Raw genomic sequence first — 20,648 nt, forward strand, 5'->3', positions numbered from 1 at the left:
CTTACCTCAAATCAGGCAAGAGAATGCAAAAGGTTTATACAAAAGATATAGCTTGAAACAATTAGCTACAGGAAAGTACATACGTAGCACATACTATATAACTATTTTCTATTACCTATAAAAAGACAACAACATGCCATTTATCATCTCCACCTAAAAATGAACTAGAAGAAAAAAAGATGAAAAAAACCTGAACTACTATAAAGTATAATCCAATAATTAAACACATATTATCGTTTTCTTCCAAAAGCCACTAATGTTGGTATTTAGACTACATTATTTTGGCTAAAAAACTGTCAGTTTTCAGCAAGAACATTAAATAAAGGCATTCAGTTATGAGTTGTAAAGATGATTATTGTATATGAATTTAGTAAGTCCTCTGGGATGAAAACTGTATTTTGTGAGAAGTCTATTACCCACAAAGTTATTTACGGTTTATCATTTACAGTATTGTGAGAATTTGTGTTAGAGTGGAAAAAAGAGAATCTAGAGATTGATAAGAGCAAAGCAGAGAAGAGCCAGATTTGAGATTTTTAAAATGCAATCTTGAGTTAAAGGAAACCTAGATAAAGTCCACCTGGCCATAAAAGTGTATCCATGTCTGAAAGGTGGGAAAATGCTACAATTCAAAGACCCACCTAAGTGTTGAGAACAGAGCCAATTAAGACTGTCTAACACCCTCATGTCTTCTGATATAAGGGCCCTCCAGGAAGAATTCGAATTTTACCAATACCCTGAGAATTACTGAAGATGTTTTGGACATACTAGTGGGGACATTCAAAAACTTGTTAATGAAATTTACTCAAAGCTTTTCCCATTTTATTCATTCAAGTAAATCAACATGTCTGAGACTACTGTGGCCCTAAGAGGTGTGAATCGCCAATTCCAAGTATAATAACAAAAAAATATATCTAACTTTTCAATGGACTAGATACTGAGTCACATATTAATATGCTCCCTAGTGTACACACTATCTAGTACAATCTAAAATGGGTTTTAAGCATCTCATAAGCTCCAGAAGGAAATTCTGAACCCTTCTTTATCATAAAAGGATAATAAATGAAAATTAACTTTTTTGAATTAACTCAGAATATGCAAATGATTCTTTACTGGTATTTTCTTTAAGCGAACATAAATATCAATAAGGGCTTTTCTGGGGCCTCATTCCACAGTCTATTTTTCCCAAAAGATCTGAGTTTTTCAATTTCAAATTTTTCTAGGATAAGATTTTTCTCCATTATAATTAGGAAGGAATTGTCTATAAACATGCCATGTCTTGCTCTGGAATTTGTATTTGACTGAAAACAGCTGCCGTTTATCTAGAAATCTTGAAGACTGACTAAATACAAAGACTTATTTATTTTACTATCTTTTCATTCCTGAAGAGAGTCTATTTGCATGTTGTTATTTTATAAATTAGAGGCCCAAGAATGTTATAACAGCTGTTTACTCCTTTACTAATCTAGAATATGAAGAAAAAATATAATTATTTTTATATTATAAAATCCTAATTATTAGGATATAATAAATATCTTAATTATATCCCATAAATCCCATAAATATCCTAATTATTAACAACACAAGACTAAGAGTTAAGAGATCTGAGTTCTAATTCTAGGTCTATTATACTAAGTTAAAGTTGATACTAAGTTAAGAATATGTATAAGACTCAAAGAGATTTATCATTGTGATTTGTATAACTGATATTATAAATGAGTAAAAAGATTAGTAAGTAAAACCAATGTGCCACTCAGCTTCATTTAAAGGAGTCTGGACATTAATAAATACTGGGATCAGTAGCAATCATAAAATCAGGAAGTTGCCAATTTGCTGTAAGATCATATACCATATATGACAAAACTACAATATAGAACAAAAACAATAACCAGAATATTTAAAGTAAAATCATGAGAGCAAAGACTTCATTAATTTTCTCTTATTTCCCCAGCACCTAAAAAGTGTCTAACATCTAGCACATAACAGGCATTCAAACATTTGCTGAATAAATATATTCCCCAACTAAGTAGCGCAATGTAACTTTAGTCAATGCCTAATACTGACTTTACTACTTCTAGTTTCACATTAACCAGTACTTTTTAAATGTTTTTTAAAGTATGTAAGACTGCAAGTTGAATAAAATTCCAGCCTTTTAAATAATCACATCATTTTATTTCCCTAAACTCTTTTAAAAATATGTGAAAATATCAGTTAAAGTAGAGCAGAGTTCATGACTTAAACCAAATGAGTAATATGTTAATCACAGCTGCTCATTTTATATAAATGAAGAACTGAAAGTTCATTCTATAACATTTTTCCACTACAAGTTAGTAGTCACAGATAAAGATGTGCCACAATTCTCCCCAGAAGTATTTAACACATAAAGTTTTTCAAGTACCGATAAAGATATCTTTGATAAGAACAAATGTTAATGATTAAGTCATACTATATTCCAGTCTAACTACCCAGATATTTTAAAGTGTTGGACATACTGAGTCAAAGTAATATTTGTAAACCATTAATGACTATATAGATGTAAGGAATCAACAACTACAATAGATTACAAAGATAAACTTTTAAGTCAAAAGTATTTATGAAGCTATGGAACAACTTTTAAAAGAAAGATGCTATAATGGATACCTCCAATGGATAACAAAGAAAAGAAAAACCGCTGTACAACGTAAGTAGACAGAAATCTCTAGTTAGAACTGCTATAAACAATCTGTTAAGAAAGTTCCAAGGTATAAGAAGAAACCTTTTTGAGGCTAACTCTGGAAAGACTTTACGATAGAAGAAAACACAGAACAATGGGAATATGTCAAATTTTGCCCATAATATCTCCAACTCACACAACAGTGCACTGAACACAGAACATTTGCTGACTGAATGAACAAACGCTGGAATAGACGAGAGAGAGAGAGAGAGAGAGAGAGAGAGCGCGCGCGCGCGCACGCGCGCGCAGACACTCTAAGATGAAGGAAACATGAAGCTGAAGAATAAAGAAGGAAATAAGATGTATTCAAAAAACAAAGAGCAGCTTAATTTTGCTGGAATATACTCACAATATGCATAAGATAAGCAAGAGTTTGTCTCTACTATGAGCTTCACAGAAAGTTTAGATTTAATTTGGTATTAACCTGAAATACTAAAAATTTTATCAATGAAAGTAGTTTATAAGAGAATACAAGGTAAGTTACAAGATTATTGCCTCCTCTAGCCCAAGTGATTTAGTTCAGAACTAATGTGGTAGCAATAAGAATAGAAAGAATTGAGTTAAGGGTTAAATGTAACTCCAAGAATTTGTGTTTGGTTGATTAGAAAAACAGTAGTACCATCAAAAGAAATATAAAGTCAAAAAAAAAAACAGATAATGTGGGGAAGGAATTAGGTAAAGAAAATGATATTAAGTATTCCTTGCTAAACACTTCAAATACACTATTAATCTTTTACTTAATCTTCACAATAACCCTATAAAGTAGTTACAGACCCATTTTACAAATGAGACAAAAGAGATCAAGATACTTCCCCAAAGCTCACAAAGCCAATTAGTTACGTATCATTTCCTCCCTTCTCCTTCCTAAAAGAACCTCCATTTTGTTCAAATATAGGGCAGTAATGTGCACAGGAAGATGAGCCCCTCCCCTTAGCCCTAGGGGAATGAAACATGTTTGTTCTAAACAAGGAAAACTCTATTTCCTTTGGCCAATAACCCAAAGAGACATGCGAAGAAATATGCTGAGGGTTTTTAGGAAAGATATTCCTAGCAGCTATTAGCATCACGGAAGTCATCAGGAACCTTAAAGGGAACAATCTAAGAGTAGTGGCTGATTCCTCCTTTCTTTCACACCTATTTCCCAATCCATCTGGAAGCCAAATCAAGTCTAATTTCCAAAGTAATTAGTTAACCCTTTTCCTTTATGAAAACTCTACTGCTATCATCCTAGTCCAAACCATTTTCAACTCTGAACTAGACTCCTAATAAGTGCCCTCCTGGGCAATCTCTCTGAGACCACTCTTGCTCCCAATCATTCATTCCCCAAACAGCAGCCAAGATACCTTGAAAATGTAAATCATGGAGAAACTGGAACCTTTGTGCACTGTTGGTGGGACTGTAAAATGGTGCAACTACTATGGAAAACAACATAGAGATTCCTCAAAAAGTTTTAAGTAAAACTACCATATGATCCAGCAATCCCACTTCTGGGTATATAACCAAAAGAACTGAAAGCAGGGTCTGGTAAAGGTATTTGCACATTCGTGTTCACAGCAGCATTATTCACAATAAACGAAAAGTAAAAGTAATCAAATGGCCATCAATGGATAAAGAAAATGTGATATATACATAAAATGGAATATTATTCACCCTCAGGAAGGAAATCCTGTCATATGCTACATGAATGACCTTTGAGGACGTTATGCTAAATGAAATAAGCCAGTCACAATAAGACAAATACTATATGATTCCTCTTGTATGAGTTATCTAAAGTAGTTAAATTCACAGAAACAAAAACTAAAATGGTGGTTACCAGTGACTGTTGGAGGAGAAAAGGGTTATTTGATGGGTATAGTTTCAGTTTTGTAAGATGAAAAACTTCTGGAGACTTATTTCTCAACAATGTGAATATTCTTAACATACTGAACTGTATACTTAAAAATAGTTAAGACAATAAATTTTAGGTTATGTATCTTCAACCATAATTTAAAAAAAAAAAACTATGCAGGCCAAAATATATATGTGTGTGTATATGTGTATGTGTGTATATGTATGTGTGTGTGTGTGTGTGTATATATATATATATATATGTTATGTGTGTTATGTGTCTTCAACCGTAATTTTAAAAAAAAACTATGCGGGCTAAGAAAATATATATAAAAATCATATCACTTTACTCCTTAAAATACTTAAACTGCTTCCTATTACCCTCTGAATAAACCCAAACAAAGTTAACAAGGTCTATGAGGCTCTGTACCATCTGGCCCTTCCCTCTGCTACAGCCAGATCTCATGCTACTCTCTGCCCCCCTCAAAATGCTCAGTCAAAATGATATTCTATAACTTCCTCAAATAATTCAAATTCTTTCTTGCCTCAAGGCCTTTGTCCAAGCTATTGCCTCTGTGTGGAATGCTGTTCCCCAACTCTTCCCAGACCTGGCTCCTTATCATCCTTCAGTTGTCATTTTAAATGTGACCTTCTCAGGAGCCTTCCCTAACCAGCCTACCTAAATTATTAATAATAGGTATTCCCACATCATCCACAACATTTTCTATTATATGTCTCTTTTGTTCCCTAATAGCATTTCTCACAACTTAAAATACTGTTTTTTCTATTTCCCCAACTGAAAAGCAAACTCCATGGGAATAAAAATCACATTGATCTCATTCACTATTTTGTCCCCAGTACTTACCATATGCCTGTATTATACTTGGCATTCAAATATTTATTAAGTACTTTCACATTAAAAAAAAAATCGCAGTCTATTACTAAATATATAAATACACATATATATCTAAAAAAGACTATAAAAATAATATTTTGATGTTATAGTTATCTCTAGCTGTTGAGGTAGATGTACTTTCTATGGTTACTTTTCAGTACGTTCTAAATTTTCTGTAATAAACCTTAATACTCAGAAATTAAAGATTTTTAAGACCAATATTTCTACTACAAAATGCTTTAAATCCTTAAGTCATATAAAATAATAATACAGAATGACTTAAGGTAATGATATAATTAATTTTCTTATTATCATGGTACTTTTCAATCTGTCTACACTTAGCTTCATATTTATACAAAGTTTTAACTAATCTTAGACCATTAATGGTCTGGTTATGTGGATCACAGAAGTGCCTGAAACTATGCTTTCATACTTTTTAAAATGCAAGAGAAAACATCTTAACAATATTCAATAAATCACAACACATTTCTACAACTATGCTACATCTACAGGTAGAAAGAATAACAATTATTAAGTCAGCAGTACCTGAATACTTAGCCTTGTCAGGCTCTGTTCTATGCACTTTACATAGAATAATTCATTTATTCTTCAAACCTCATTTTTGAGATAAGGAATTAGGCACTAATAGATTAAATCATCTACCCAAAATTACAAAGCCACTGTCAGACTGGGATTCAAACCCAGGAAATCCTGCTGTAGTCTAGAAGCTATGCTCTTAATTACAACTATACAAAAGTGGAAACAGACATATGGCCCAGATAAAAGTTCAAGATATAAAATTTAACTTCTTAAAAGTTTCATTCCATCATCCTTAAAGAATATTCATGAAAACAAAGCAAAACAGAAATTACCCATTGAGGATACTAATTTTAACTAGACATACTTAGTACATAGCACTGGGCCTCAAAAACTATACATTTTACAGCAGTAGTTTTTTAAGATTTCAGAATATTTAACAGCAACATTTTGTTATTTACCAAAGACAAATGAAGAAACACATAAAGCCCTCAGACAATAAAGATTTAGAATTTAACACTAATCAGAAAGTTTAATTCTGCTACTTCTCCGGCCTCCTTTCCTGATTCAACTCCAATCATACCTCATGCTGTAACAGAGATGCTTGACCCTGAAGGATTTTTAAGGTACAAACCACTCAAGAGCAATCCAAAATTTCCATTATACGTAATAACCTAATATGGAGATGATAATCTCACAAGAATTCTCTAAGGATTAAAGGAAATAAAACATACAAAGTGTCTGCTAAAAATTTGAATCCCACAGGCAAACATGGATGTTGGTGCACTGTAAACAGGCTCACCACTGATTCTGTCATCCTGGGTATTTGGTAATTCACGATCACATCTAGTGTTCTCAAATGCCAATGCCTGTGACACATTCCCCACTTGGTTTCCTCCTGTGCCACCTATGGCTTTCCACTAAGCCCTTTCCTATCTGAAAAACTTTTACATATTCTTAGCAAACACCTCTACTCTGGGGGAGGGGGCTCATTAAACACCCACTTCTCCACATGGAAGTGACTCCATCATTGTAATTCAGTAAAATGCAGCAGGTACACTTATGCCCTTATACCCTTATCACAATGTATCATCACCCTTCAAGTGGGTATGCCTTCTAGTAGACCACAGGACAGGATGAATATCTTACTGATCTTGAAATTCCAAACACCTAACTGGTATCTAGCACATAAGACCTACAGAAATTTTTTGTTTGCTTGCATGTTTGTTTTCTAATAAAGAAGAAAATAGAAGAAAGTGAACAAGAAAGAACCATATCTCAAAAATATGTACATCTATTATGTATCAATAAAAAAATTTTTTAACTACATTTACTTATATCACACCTTGCTCCAAACAAGAGGGGAGGAAGACTTGCTTTTAATACTGCAAATGTATAACAAAAAACTTCTAGTAAATATCGTAATGTACACTTTTTCTCACTTTATTGAGGTGTAGTTGACAACTGAAAAGTGTATATACTTTAAGTGTGTAACTTGATGATTTGGTATATGTGTGCACTGTAAAATATTCAACACAATGAAACTAATTAACACAACTATCACCTCATATCCTTACCTTTTTTATTTTTTTTTTTTTGATGTGTTAACACTTGAGGTATACCCTTAGCAAATGTCAAGTATAGTACATAATACTGTCAACTATAGTTACATTGTTATACGTTAGATCTCCAGAACTTATTTATCTTGCATAACTGAATCTTTGTATCCTTTGACCAACATTTCTCCGTATCTCCCTGCCCCAGCCCCTGGGAACCACAATTCTGCTCTCTGTTTCTTTAAGTTTGACATATATAGATTCCATATATCAGTGATATCATGCAGCATTTGTCTTTCTGTATCTGGGTTATTTCACTTAGCATAATGTTCTCCAGGGTCATTCATATCATCGCAAATGGCAGGCTTTCCTTTTTTAAGGCTGAATAATATTTCGTTGTGTGTATCACATTTTATCTATTTGTCCATCAACAGACATTTAGGTTGCTTCTGTATCTTGGCTAGTGTGAATAATGCTGAAAAGAACATGTGAGTGCAGATATCGCTAATAGATATTTTTAGTAAAGGTAACAATACTATTAAAGAAACTACCACAGTAGTGCCTTTTAAAAACAAATAAAATATTTCTAATTTTTTTAGATTATACAATCCACTTTCAGGCAATTTTCAGGTTTATATTGGTCCTGCAATGATAAAAATGGTCAATTCCAGCATCTTTATATCCCCAGTTCCTCACATCATGGCTAGCACAAAGCAGTCACTAAATAATGTTAAAAACTTATGCATATTTTTGCACGCACGCGTGCACACACACACACACACGCGAGCACACACACACACGCGAGCACACACACACACGCACACTCACCAAAGATTGACTTTCTCACTTTAACCTTCTATGGTTCTTTTTAGGACCCACTGTAACACACCTAGAACCAAATAAACACTGAACGTACATCAGAGGGTATATTTACAAAGGCAAATTCAAAAATAGCAAGGGGTACCTATAGCTGCAGTTGGACAAACATTTAAAGTAGTTTTGGTTTCCTTGGGTGGTGGTGGTGGTGGTGGTGGTTTTGTTTAATTTGGTACCCATAAGAAAGAAATAGCAAGGATTAACACAATCTGAATATGTGTGGCAAAGCAGAAAGAGTTAAACATAACAACAGTTCAAGGCAGTGGGAAAATTGGAAAAATTACATATGTCATTAATGTTAGAGATTTATTGATTGAGACTAGTAATAAAGAAGGAAGATTAATTATTCAACATCAGATTTTTAAAAAAAGAAAAAAAAGTAAAAAAAAAAAAAAAAAAAAACCAGTAGTGGAAAGGAGTCATGGACCTGTGAAATGTACAGTGTGTTGAGAAGCAGATAAAAATTATCAAATAAGGGTTTAAAAACTTTTTTTACTTATTGAGAATCATTTAAGAAACAACTACAAATCACTTTCCATACTCCAAGGGTTTTTCATGAGGTTTTGTAGTATTTTGCAATCACATAAATAAGATATTCACTTCAAGTATTTTTTAATATTAAAAACCCTGCACTTAATTCAGTAAAATAGTTTTTGAGGTGTTTCAGTTCCATATAATGGCAAATTTAGGAAGATCAAAGAGAGAGATAGAGAAACAAAGTGAAAACAACTAGAGGAAAGAGAGTAAACTACACAGAGACCAAGATCCATAAGCATGCTTAGAGACAAATTTATATGCAAGAAGAAACACTTGGACAGATACAGACACTTGAGTTTGGAGATGAATGTTAGTCCAAGTAAACTGTTCTTGCCTGACTCTGTGGTTCTCTGGCCTGCATGCATGCAGGAAGGGGGTAGAAACCACTGTCTTAAGAAAATACCGAATAGCCACTTTTAAACATTCTACAACTGCTCTAAACCTCAATCCTAAAATTGTTTCACTTTAAAGGATATGGCTTGACAAAGCTTAGTAGAAAGGAAATCACTCTCAGGACTGCAGTCATAATAGTCGTGCAGAATCACCTCAAGGGCCAAGTGAAATAAAGCCAAAAGTCTATAATCAATCATTGGCTTGGGGTTCCCCACCCCCAATTTAGAACTCTTCCTAGTAATGAAGTTCTCTGAGGAGGAAATGTTCAGCTAGACTAGAGGAACACAAGACTGAAAGAGAATTAGGAGCAAACCACCCTTAAAATCAGCAACAATGAAACCAGTCAAGGAAAACAGTTACTAAATGTAGGATTAGAAAGTGTCAAGAAAGCTGGAATATCCAATACCTACTAATATAAAGATCTAGATGGATAAGGAAAAGAACAAACCACTTAGATCTGGCATTAGAAATCATCATCCATAGATCAAGCTGGAAATTCACCCAGGAATGAAATTAAAAAGTTAATTTTGAAACAAATAATATGACAGTACTCGGAAACATGGTTATTCACAGGGTGAGGGGTGGTGGGAGAGTTGACCTCTGACTTATAACATTAGTTCAATCTGAAAACAGTTATCCTTTGTTAAGGAATAAACAAAGGATTTTTACACATGGAATACTAAAAGCTTTACATAACAATCTTATGGAATATATATTGTCTTTACCTACCAAAATTTTTTGGTTTTGTCAAACAAGTGGCAAGTATATTTGCAACTGTTTTCCTGTTAATCATTTTGTAAATCATCATATAAACCCAATCATATACAAAAATAACTAATCTTTGTATTAATAAATAGGCACATTTGAAATAAAGAATATTGTCTACAACAAATAAGTGTGTTTCTTCTTGGATTTTTCAAAGGCTTGTGCCAATTTAAATCATTCAACAAACTCTAGATGCTTAATATTAAAAGGCAATTTTTATTTCTTAGACTTCATATAAATAGCCAGATTCCTTTCTAACCTAAGAATAAAATACATTTTATAAAATCTCCACTAAACATTTTTATAGCCACTGCATAATTTAAACTCTCAAGACCTCTACTTCTACACAGTTTCCTAACTGGTCTCCTTATCTCTATTATCTCCTCACTTCCATCTACTCAGAATTAGCTTTTTCAAACACACAGAGATCATGTCACTTGCACCTTCAAAAACCAGTGACTTTCACCTTCTAATGACAAGATAATAGATTTGGAACTCCAAGAGTTTACAAACAAAACACTCTGGAAGTTCAAAGTGCCTTTTGGTTTACCATAAAAATTAAAGTAAATTTAACATTCTCCATAACATGTGTGTTTAGTATTTTAAAAATGTTTTAAATTACCACTGATTAAATACTTCATGTTTCCCAAATAATCTAATAAAATGGATATACTAAGAAAACGTATCATACTTTTCCTGTGGTTTCCCATTCTCCCCAGTACATGGCTAAGTATCCCAGTTTTAGATGTGTTTTATACACACTGAATGCACTAGGGAATAATAAAACACCTTCTTTCTCTCTGCATTTCCCACTACTCTACATATACCCCATGCTTAACTCTAAAGAAAATTATTAATTCACTCTTTGTTCTTGCATATACCTCCTCCTAGAAAGCCCTTTGACTCATCTCCACAAGAGGTCCCATCTACTCATCATGGTCCAGCTCAAATCCCACCCTACTCCAGGTTAATACTTTCTAAAAACATCTTCCTTTCCCAACATTTTGCAGTCCATCATGATGCTTATCATAGTCTGTCTCATATTATGTTTAGTTATTTGCACAGTGATGCATACAACATACCAGTTAAGAATCGAAGCTTTGGAATCAGAGAAACCCAAGTCAACATCTAACTCTGCTACTTACTAGGTGTGACCTTGGGCAAGTTATTTAAAATCATCCTGCATCAGTTTCCTCATTTATTATATGAACAGTAGTTATTTAACAGAGTTAAGTCTCAGAATCAAAAAGTTGTGATGTATAAAAAGCACCTAGCATAACACTGACACACAGTAATAGTTTACTAAACGTACCTATTATTACCTAAGCCAAACTAGTCTGAGTTCCCAGTGAGCAGATCCATGTCTTACTCTTTTTTGTATTCGTTTCCATTCCTCGTATGTGGTCTTCTGCATGTGCTTAATAATTGTTTAGTTAATGAAACCTGATTAATACAGAAGTAATCTCCTAGGTAGAGCCTAACAAGGTAAGGTCCAAACTTTAGCAAGTATCAAAAATGGCTTGCTAATCATATTAGCGTAACCAGTTTTATTTTAACTATACCATATACATATACAGATCTCCAAGCATCATTGTGAAAGTGTTCACACCACATATCAATGATTAGGCCAATATCCAAGATGTTTGATATAATTACTCAAAAGTCTAAATTAATCTAAAAACATTGACATGTATCCATCCACAAAGCAAGCCTTTAATAAATTAAAGAATTTCTTTGTCATCCTTTTGTATAAAATTAAGCTAAATCTTAAATGCACTTTTCCAATTGGCCCTCTGAGTTGTTCCTGTAACATGAGATTTCCAAGAGAGACCAGTAAGTTCTGCCATGGTATTTTCTTTTTTTTTTTTTCTTTTTTTTTTTTTCTTATTTCAGCTTATTATGGGGGTACAAAAGTTCAGGTTATATATATTGCCCATACCCCCCATCCCCCTGAGTCTGAGCTTCAAGCGTGTCCATTCCTCAGACAGTGCACATCGCACTCATCTTGTAGGTATACGCCATGGTATTCTTAAGAGTACCAAGGGATGCAGTGTTTCCAGACCAGTAAGAATACTACTAATTCTTAGATTAAGAATTACTGCTTAATTCTTAAAGTAGGTTCTTTAATCCTGCAGTTAACAAAAATACAACTACAGCAATGGTCAAAGATTGGTGAACAAAAGGATAAGTAATGATAACTATGGGGAAGGAAAAAGAGGATACAACAGATGACCATCAAAAGATGACTTTAGGAAATTATCAGCTAAATTCAAAAAGCAACATCACAAAAGGAACAAGTTTCTAGTACTATGTGAACTACATTATGAGTCTAACTATTGTCACAATGTAAACATTAATGTGTAAATTCTTCATAAAAATATTACTCGAAGCAACATATTCCACACTCAACCCAACTAGGAATAAAAAAAAAAAAATAAGGTGATAACATTTACTGGATAAATGTTAGGAATCCAAGGTGAGATACTTAAAAGTTCAGTTTAAGATTTTCTCAATGATAATCATGCTAACTTGAGATATTTATGAAAGTCTGACAACACAGATGTGTTTAACACTACTGGTTAAAGTAGACTATCTAAATGGTATTATGCTTTCAACTAAGAGTATTTTAAATTTTCATTGAGATTTTAATACTTCTAAAAGATATGTTTTAAAATATGTATTTTATATTTCTAATAACATGCCAAATTAGTGGCATGGTATTATAGTTAACATAAAGGCTTTATATAGGCACTAATGAATGTTACTTTAATTCAATTTTTTTAAATGATAGACACAAATACTTTCAAAGTTAAAAATTTTGTTTTTAAAAATCCTGAAATAGGTTGGGTAAGGTGGCTCATGCCTGTAATCCTAGCACTTTGGGAAGCCAAGGTTGGAAGATTGCTTGAGGCCAGGAGTTCAAGATCAGCCTGAGCAAAAGCAAGACCCCATCTCTACAAAAAATAAAAAATTAGCCGAATGTGGTGCCATGCACCTGTAGTCCCAGCTATTCAGGAGGCTGAGGCAGGAGGATTGCTTGAGATCAGGAGTTTGAGATTGTAGTGAGCTATGATGACGTCACTGCACTCTATCCCAGGTAACAGAGCAAGATCATGTCTCCAAAGGAAAAAAAAAAAAAAAAAATCCTAAAACAATTAACTACATAGAGGAAAAAAAATTTTAATGTTTCAATTATTCTGCATATTTTCAGGGACCCAATCATTCCCCACTGGGATCAAGTCATTGATTCTGAATCTGTTAGGCAAAAAAGAAAAAAAAAGAGTAATCTTTTGAATTATTAAAACACAGCTTTACAGTAAGCAAGCTCTCAGTCACCAATCCCTAACTTGCTTTTAAATTTCAATTACTTTCAAAGTAACACCCCTAAATATATTCAAACTATGTATGTAATTTTAAACCCTTATGTTACTAACCTTACTATATAACATCAAAAATATTGGTTCTACCTTACCAAAAACATTTGCATACTGAAATCTTAAAAGATCATATAAAAAAAGAAAATATAAACCTGTATTCATTAGACACTTGATCCGTTTATTTTGATAATTTTTCATAGCCTCTCTATAAAAACATATTGCTTGCTCAAAACTCAGCATAGGATAGATAATTTAAAGGTAATTTATTCTTAAAATACACTAAATCCCTAAAGTAAAACCCTTAAGAGGCACACTTCAATGGAAAGCAATGTTTTTTAGATTTCATTAGCAAAAGCCAAACTCTTATGAAGTTTCTAAAGGTAAGTATAAAAAATACCAATCTGAAGAGGAAAAGAGAAAAGTGATTTGGGCTGTCATTTTATAGAGCTATTAAGAACACTCACAGCAAAATCACAACTTGAACCAAGAGCCAGAGAGAACAATTCTTCTCTCAGAATTCTTTCAAAAATTTTCAATTAATTCTCTTATTATTGATGTTCTATCCATTAACACTGCCTAGAATACGACACTGCAGCATTTTGTAAGTTCAGTCTATGGTTCTATTTCCTAAAGTGTACAGTAACACTAATAAATTGTGTTCTGGGCTTAGTACATTTACAAATGAAACCATAAAAGAAAGCACTATTCATACAATCTTAAGAATGGAAAGGGGCCCTACAAAGGCCATACAGTTCAAAGAAATTTTCAATATGTTCTAACTTCATCATGGATTTTCAATTTACCCTTTCCAAGACACTAATGCTATCAACTGTATTTACATAAACTTATTAAAATGACTGCAATTTAACTTGTACCTTGTATAGTTTTATGATCTTAAACTTTCAATAGAAATGTTTAACTTGGCAAAAATCAATATTCCAAGCAAAAAGAACACAGAAATAATTTCAGGGCGAACATTATTTTAGTAAGCTTATTTTAAAGCCCTACAGCACAAACTCATCTTACGTGATATATCAGACTTTTTTCCCACTAAGAATCACCTTTTTTTCCCACGATGCCATTAATAACTACAGAGAACTTTAAGTCTTAAAAGGAAGAATTACAAACTACTCATTAAAATAAAATTCCATCGTAAGTATTTTTCTTGATATGATCTACATAACATAAAATATACTAGTCAGTGGTCAGTAAACACTACATTTTCTGAACTGCTTGCCTTTTTATTGATTACATTTTGATAAAGCATTAGCCAATCATTTATCAACCCAACTTTTCTGCTCCAGAAACCAAGAGGCACACTCCTATAGCTTCTAGAAGCCCAAATATTTCTGCTCCCTCCCTTCCTGTATGAGGCATTAAATCTTCGAATCAATCTTATCTAGATACTTTCCTGATAATCGCTATTGTTCACACTATTATTTGCCACATTTTTAGTTGGAGAATAAAGACTATTCAAGCATAAAATTATCTAACCTATTCTCTCAAACTATACTAAGCTCCTAATACAGAATATTGTATAATCATTTTATCCAAATTACCCAGTGATAGGTCTGATGTTTCAAGTTCCATTCAACAGGGCTTGATATGTTTCAGGGTAAAGTTAAATATGCTTATCATTATGTTCTATACCCTACAACTTCAAAAGTGCTTGACAAAGATTACCAACATCCCTCTTCCCTCTAGAATAGTAAATATCCTGTCGTAGAACACACAGAATACTGCTTTGCGCTAAAGAATATAGCAGGAGTGTGCACTTCTCACAGCAGCTGTTAGTAACTTCCAGACGCCTGTTGGACTGTCACTTGGGTTAAATTAATCATGGGCCGTCTTATTCCACTTTACGTTTTCCTTTTTAATCTTGCAATTAATGTAGAAAATCTACAGATCTATTTTTAAAATAAATGAAGTACTAAGAAAAATAAGCACTACTTTAGCTTCACTACTGTCCCAAAGAAATCGTTTCTTAAACCACAACAGATCAGTTGTCCATAATACTGGAAGGCTTTAAAAAGATATAATTTTCTATTTAACCTTATCAAACATGTTTGCAAGTTTTCAAGTGCGAGAATGTTCTATATTAAAAAGGTGTAATGTAGTCTATCAGAACTGTGCTGCTCAAATGCAAGCCCGGAATATTCTGCATTTAGCAAATTTTAGGTATGTCTGGTTACCTGCTGAGCTTCCTGCACCCTTTGTCAACCAGTGATGCTTTCACCAGCAAATACTTCCCATCGTTTAAAAAAAGGGTTTCCTTCCACCCCTCAAAAAATACACATTAGACTCAGGCGTTTCTGCATGCTAATACGGAACCACTAATACCACTAGGTATTATGGCTCTCAAAGAATCCTCTTTAGCAGGCTCCCCTGGGACGTAGTGCTCAGCGGAGCTTTAAACCGGTGAGACTCGCTGCCAGCTGCCTTTGCAAAAGCAGCACCAGAGGCAGACTCAATACCGCATTGCTGCTGCTGACTTTTTCAAGCAGCTCAAAAAAAAAAAACAGTCCAGCACCCTGCAGACCCCGCAGGCTGTTCTGCAGCACTAAAGAGAAACCACCGCATTGCTCAGCTTAGAAGATCGCGCAGCCCGACTGAAGGGCGGGGAAGCGATTGCCGTCTGGAGGCTCGGTCGAGGGCGGGGTGTTGGGGTGAAAAGAGAAGGCGTCCGGAGTGCAGGGACCACGACGAAGCAGCAGCCACGGCGCCGGCGTCCGGGCGCCGGGCTCTGCATCGCGCTCTGGCCGGGGCCGTCGAATAGCGGGTGCCCGGCTGCGACGCGGAGCCCTACCGGGGAAACGGGGGTCCCACCGCGGCCGGCCAAGCCCCGCCCGCCGCCCCCCGGGGCCCTCACCTGTCATGAGCGCCGGGCTATCGCCTGCCACCGCGGCGGAAGAAGAGGCGGCTGCCGCGGCAGAGCCGGTCGCCCGCCGCCCGCGGAGGTGCCTCGGAACCAGCTCGCATCCGTCCACCGCTCCGGCCACCAGCAGCCCGAGCACCAGCAGCGCAGCCCAGCGCCGCCGCCGCAGCCAGCCCGAGGCCGGGCCGGGAGTCGCGGCGGGATGAAGATGCGGAGGGGAAGCGGGGTGAAAGCGCAGCGGCGCCCGGGCCGCCGGCCACTCGCCCGCTCCGCGAGGCGCCGCCGCTGCTGGCGACTTCTCGGGCCGCCCCCGCCGCCTCAGACGCGGGCTCCCGCCGGGCGCCAGCCTAGTCCCCTCGGCACCGGCGGCCTCCGGAGCTCGGCTCCCCGCTGAGTTCATTGGTTCTGGTTATTTAAAAAAAAAAAAAAAAAAAAAGGTGGAAGGCAGAAAGGTACGGCGTCTTCTGGCCGTGCGCGACACCCGCGCCGCTGCCGCGGAGAGACCGGGATCCGCTGCTCTGGCGCCGCCAAACACCAGCCCCAGCGCCCGCGCCGCCGCCGCGGCGCATCCCCCCGCCCCCTCCGGCCCGCGCTCGTCGTAGTACCACGCTCGGCCGGGACGCCTCCCTCGCCTCACACATTCGCTCGCATACCAATCCCCCGCCTCCCTGAGCCCCTCCAAGGCGCAGGCGCAGCGCTGCTGCAGTGCGCGTGCGCGCCGCCACAGGCCCGCCCCTGGGGGCGTTCCCGGACGGGAGTGCTGCGAGGTGGTTTCTAGCGTTTTGGCGAGCCGCGAAGTTGGGAGGCGGGGACGAAGGAGGACGTGTGCCCCTCCCCCATTCACGCCCCCACCGCGACTGGGGAAGAGCGGGGAGAAGCGTACAGATATCCTAAATTTTTAGGGCGAGTTATAGCCTTGTGGAGCGCAACAAAATTAATTGCATGGGTCAGGAAAATTCTGTAATCAAAAACAACGGAGTCCCCATAACTTCAATATAGGTGGCGTTTACAAGTAGCTGACTGTGTAGCAGTGACGGTGAGCATAGCCTGGTATTTACTTACCAAACATTTAACAAAGCGCTTTCTATGTGCCAATGTGCCAGGTATTGCTTTAAGCGCTTTACAGATTTACACACTGTAACTCTAATTACCGTTATCATCCCCACTTCACAAAAGAGGAAACTAAGGCCCAGAAATGTTAAGTCACTTGCCCTTGAAGTCCACAGCTAATAAATGGAAGATAGGCCAGATTTAGCAGCCACTGAATGAAAATATTATATCTAAGAGAATTTACTCTAATTTCTGACTCTCCTATGTTCAAGCATTACCTGAACTCATCATCTCCCTACCCTTGTCCCATCCCATAGAGTCTTTGCTGTCAGGTGAACAGGTTGACAGGACAATGGTGTAGACTTGACTTGGCTTCGCCTGACTGTAATGAAGCAAAGTTCTTGTGCACCCAAAGTCTGCTTTCTGTTATAGATCCTCCTCAGACCCAGCCTAGTTGGTTTGAAGAAAAAAAGAACCGGAATCTCTCATCCAAACTAGTTGCCAACACATATTTCAGGCCACCTCCCTTCAAATATAAAAGGAAGTGAATGTAATGTCACTATAAATGTAAAGCCCTGTAAATTCTCTCTCTCTTTCTCTCTCTTTCACACACACACAGCATTCTCTCTCCTAGGGGCATAACATTTAAAATTTTCAGATCGGGTTCTTATACACAAAGGTCCTGTTTGCTATTGGGTTTTGTTGTTGGTTTGGTTTGGTTTTTTATTGGTTTCTTGGTTTGCCTTTTGAAATCAAAAAGATACTCAAATTACACATTCTCCTAAAGAATTACTTAGGCAGCCCACCAAACATAACCAAGAATATGGTTTATTGTGGAAGGGCAAATGTACAGTTTAGAAAAGAATCAAGGATGTCTTTGACGATACTCAATCTACCAAACAATTATTTCTTGGCAGACGTCTTGGGGGCATTGTGTTCAGGTGGCAATTCTTTATAGGGAGATTATATTTCCCCTGCTGAAAGGCACAGCAATGAAATCACACATTTGCTGAGTGCCCACCACAAAGAGATAATTCTTCTAGGGGACCAAGAAAATTAAAGAAAAAAAAAAGTCTTGTTCCTGCTCTCCAGGAGGCATTATTTCATTTATTAAATATGTACCAAATGCCTAGTATGTGCCAGGAAAGGTACTGAGTGGTGAGGATTCAGCAGAAAATAAGAGAGACATTTGAAAAAGTCAATTAAGTCAGCACTGGGGATATGAGATAGCACAGTCACTGCCTGGGGAATCTTACAGTCTTGCTTAGGAGATAAAATTTACAACCATCAAACAATTAGAAGCTAATACAACATAGTGGTTAATCAGTTGCTAAATTGAGTAGTGCAAACCGTGTTATAGCAATAACAACAGTATAAAGCCCCAAATAAATTAACAAATCACCAGGCCAAGTTTCTTTAAACAAAGATGATACAGTATTTTCTTCTTTTTAAATCTAGGGAGGGTGTTGACACAGAGAGTACTGAATTTGGAGTGATAAATGTTTGTTCCTCTCACTCTTGGAGCCACAAAGGAGCTAGGGAACCATCAAGCACTTAAGAGACCACTCTGAGACCAGGAACCAGGAATAAACCCACCACCTTACACCATCTGTCACGGGTACATAAGTTTCCAGCTGTTAAATGAGTAGACAGAATACACCTTGCTGAACAGAGCTACAGTGTCACGATGCATCATAGCATAAACCTAAGTACAGAAAAGTGAAAGTCCATTGGTTTGGAAGAAAAGCCCATGCCTAGAAACTATAGATGCTTCTATTTGCAAGCCAACCATAAACACAAGCCTCCCATTGAGGCAATCTCTCACCTTTCTCCTCAGGTTTCCTGTCCCACCTCCAAGCCTTTGCTTTTCCCTTCCTTACCACCCAAAAGCTTTCTTCCTTCCTCTTGCTAAATCCCATTCAAAATCTACCTTGAGCTCCTTTTTCTTGGCGCCTATCCGACTCCTGAAGCCCATCCTATATCGTTTAACGTCCAAACCTTGAGATTTGCTACTTGTTTACACAACGTCTTTACTGTCTCATTTTCACCAAGTCATGACCTCAAAAGTCTGACGAGCAGCACTGAGCTTTGGAATCAGACAAACCTGGTATAAATGGCAAGTCTATCACTTCTCAGCTGTGTGGCCTGTATGCAAGTATGTCCTCCATTTCTCCACCTGTACATTGGATACCCAATAATGCCCGCCCCACAGAGCTGCTGGCGGCGGGACAGTAAAAGAATAGGGAAAGCCCTTGCTCGGAACTTGGCACACAGGTACCAAGCCCGGGAGAACTGGCCCCGGGCTCCGGGCGTGCACTCGAAGCGTGCTCTTGGCTTAAACACGTCGCACTTTGTCTGCCCATGTTGTTTGATTTCATCTTCCTGAAAATAAACCCCAAACTCCTGGGGCGCGCCCAGCACAGACGCGCAGCAGGATCCGTGCACCCGGCTCCTCCCCAACCCAGAAGCAAACCCGCTCTTCCCAGCAGTCGGGCTCCCTCCCCATCTTCTTCGTCTCCGCTTGCTCCCCCGCAGCCAGGACAGCCCACGCCGCGCCGCCAGCTCCACCTCGGAGAACCGGTTCCCGGCCGGCGAGCGAGGCAGGGCGCCTGCGCCACCCGGCAGCCTCGCGCATGCCCGCTGCCGCCCGCCAGCTTTCCCCAGGTGCGCGAGCTCGCGGGCTCCCGCGGTTCCGGGACGCCCTGCGGCGCCGCTCCCCCGGCTTCTGGCTCCCACTCGGTGGGCGGCGAGCCCTGCGCCCGACCGCTGCGCGATGACGTCACCGCGTGGGCGAGCGCGGCGGGCTGTCGGTGGGGAGCGCGGTGGGCGTGGAGTGCAGTCAGGATGCAAGTGGAGGATTGGGGAATTCCGCCTGAGCTTACCCAGGAGGGGCTTTCTCCAGCTTCTCCACCGCCCACGGTGCTTCTCCCTTCCGCCTTTGATCAAAAGTAACATTTCTCAGCCTCAGCTGAGCGCGCCTGGAATTTGGGGGGCTCGCTTACTCTTCCTGGTTAAGCCCCTCAAAGAATTGCAAAGAGCTGCCTTTGTTGGAAACCCTGTTGTGTACCGGCCACTTTATGTTTTTCCACAGGTTTGCAAGGGAATTGAGGTCCTGAGAACTTTGGAAACATCTCCAAAGTTACACAGCCAATATGATGGCTCCAGGACTCCAACAGTAAGGACCATAATATGGTCCTCAAATTGTTGAATAAATTAAAGCGCTAAGAAAAAAAGTAACGCAGTGGAAGTA

The 20,648-nt window shown here is 37.9% G+C and overlaps 1 protein-coding gene across 2 annotated transcripts in view; it reads right to left on the reverse strand.

Moving 5' to 3' along the window:
- The window catches only part of STIM2 (stromal interaction molecule 2), a 148,290-nt gene extending 131,542 nt beyond the window's left edge, over positions 1–16,748 (reverse strand). For both annotated transcript variants that reach the window (XM_069494240.1, XM_069494239.1), the window contains exon 1: positions 16,343–16,748. In XM_069494240.1, the coding sequence (XP_069350341.1) occupies positions 16,343–16,748 (406 nt within the window). The remainder of the gene's footprint in view (positions 1–16,342) is intronic.
- Between the last annotated feature and the right edge of the window lie 3,900 nt (positions 16,749–20,648).

Source organism: Eulemur rufifrons, chromosome 19 (genome assembly GCF_041146395.1).
Source record: "Eulemur rufifrons isolate Redbay chromosome 19, OSU_ERuf_1, whole genome shotgun sequence".
NCBI classification, from domain to species: Eukaryota; Metazoa; Chordata; class Mammalia; order Primates; family Lemuridae; genus Eulemur; species Eulemur rufifrons.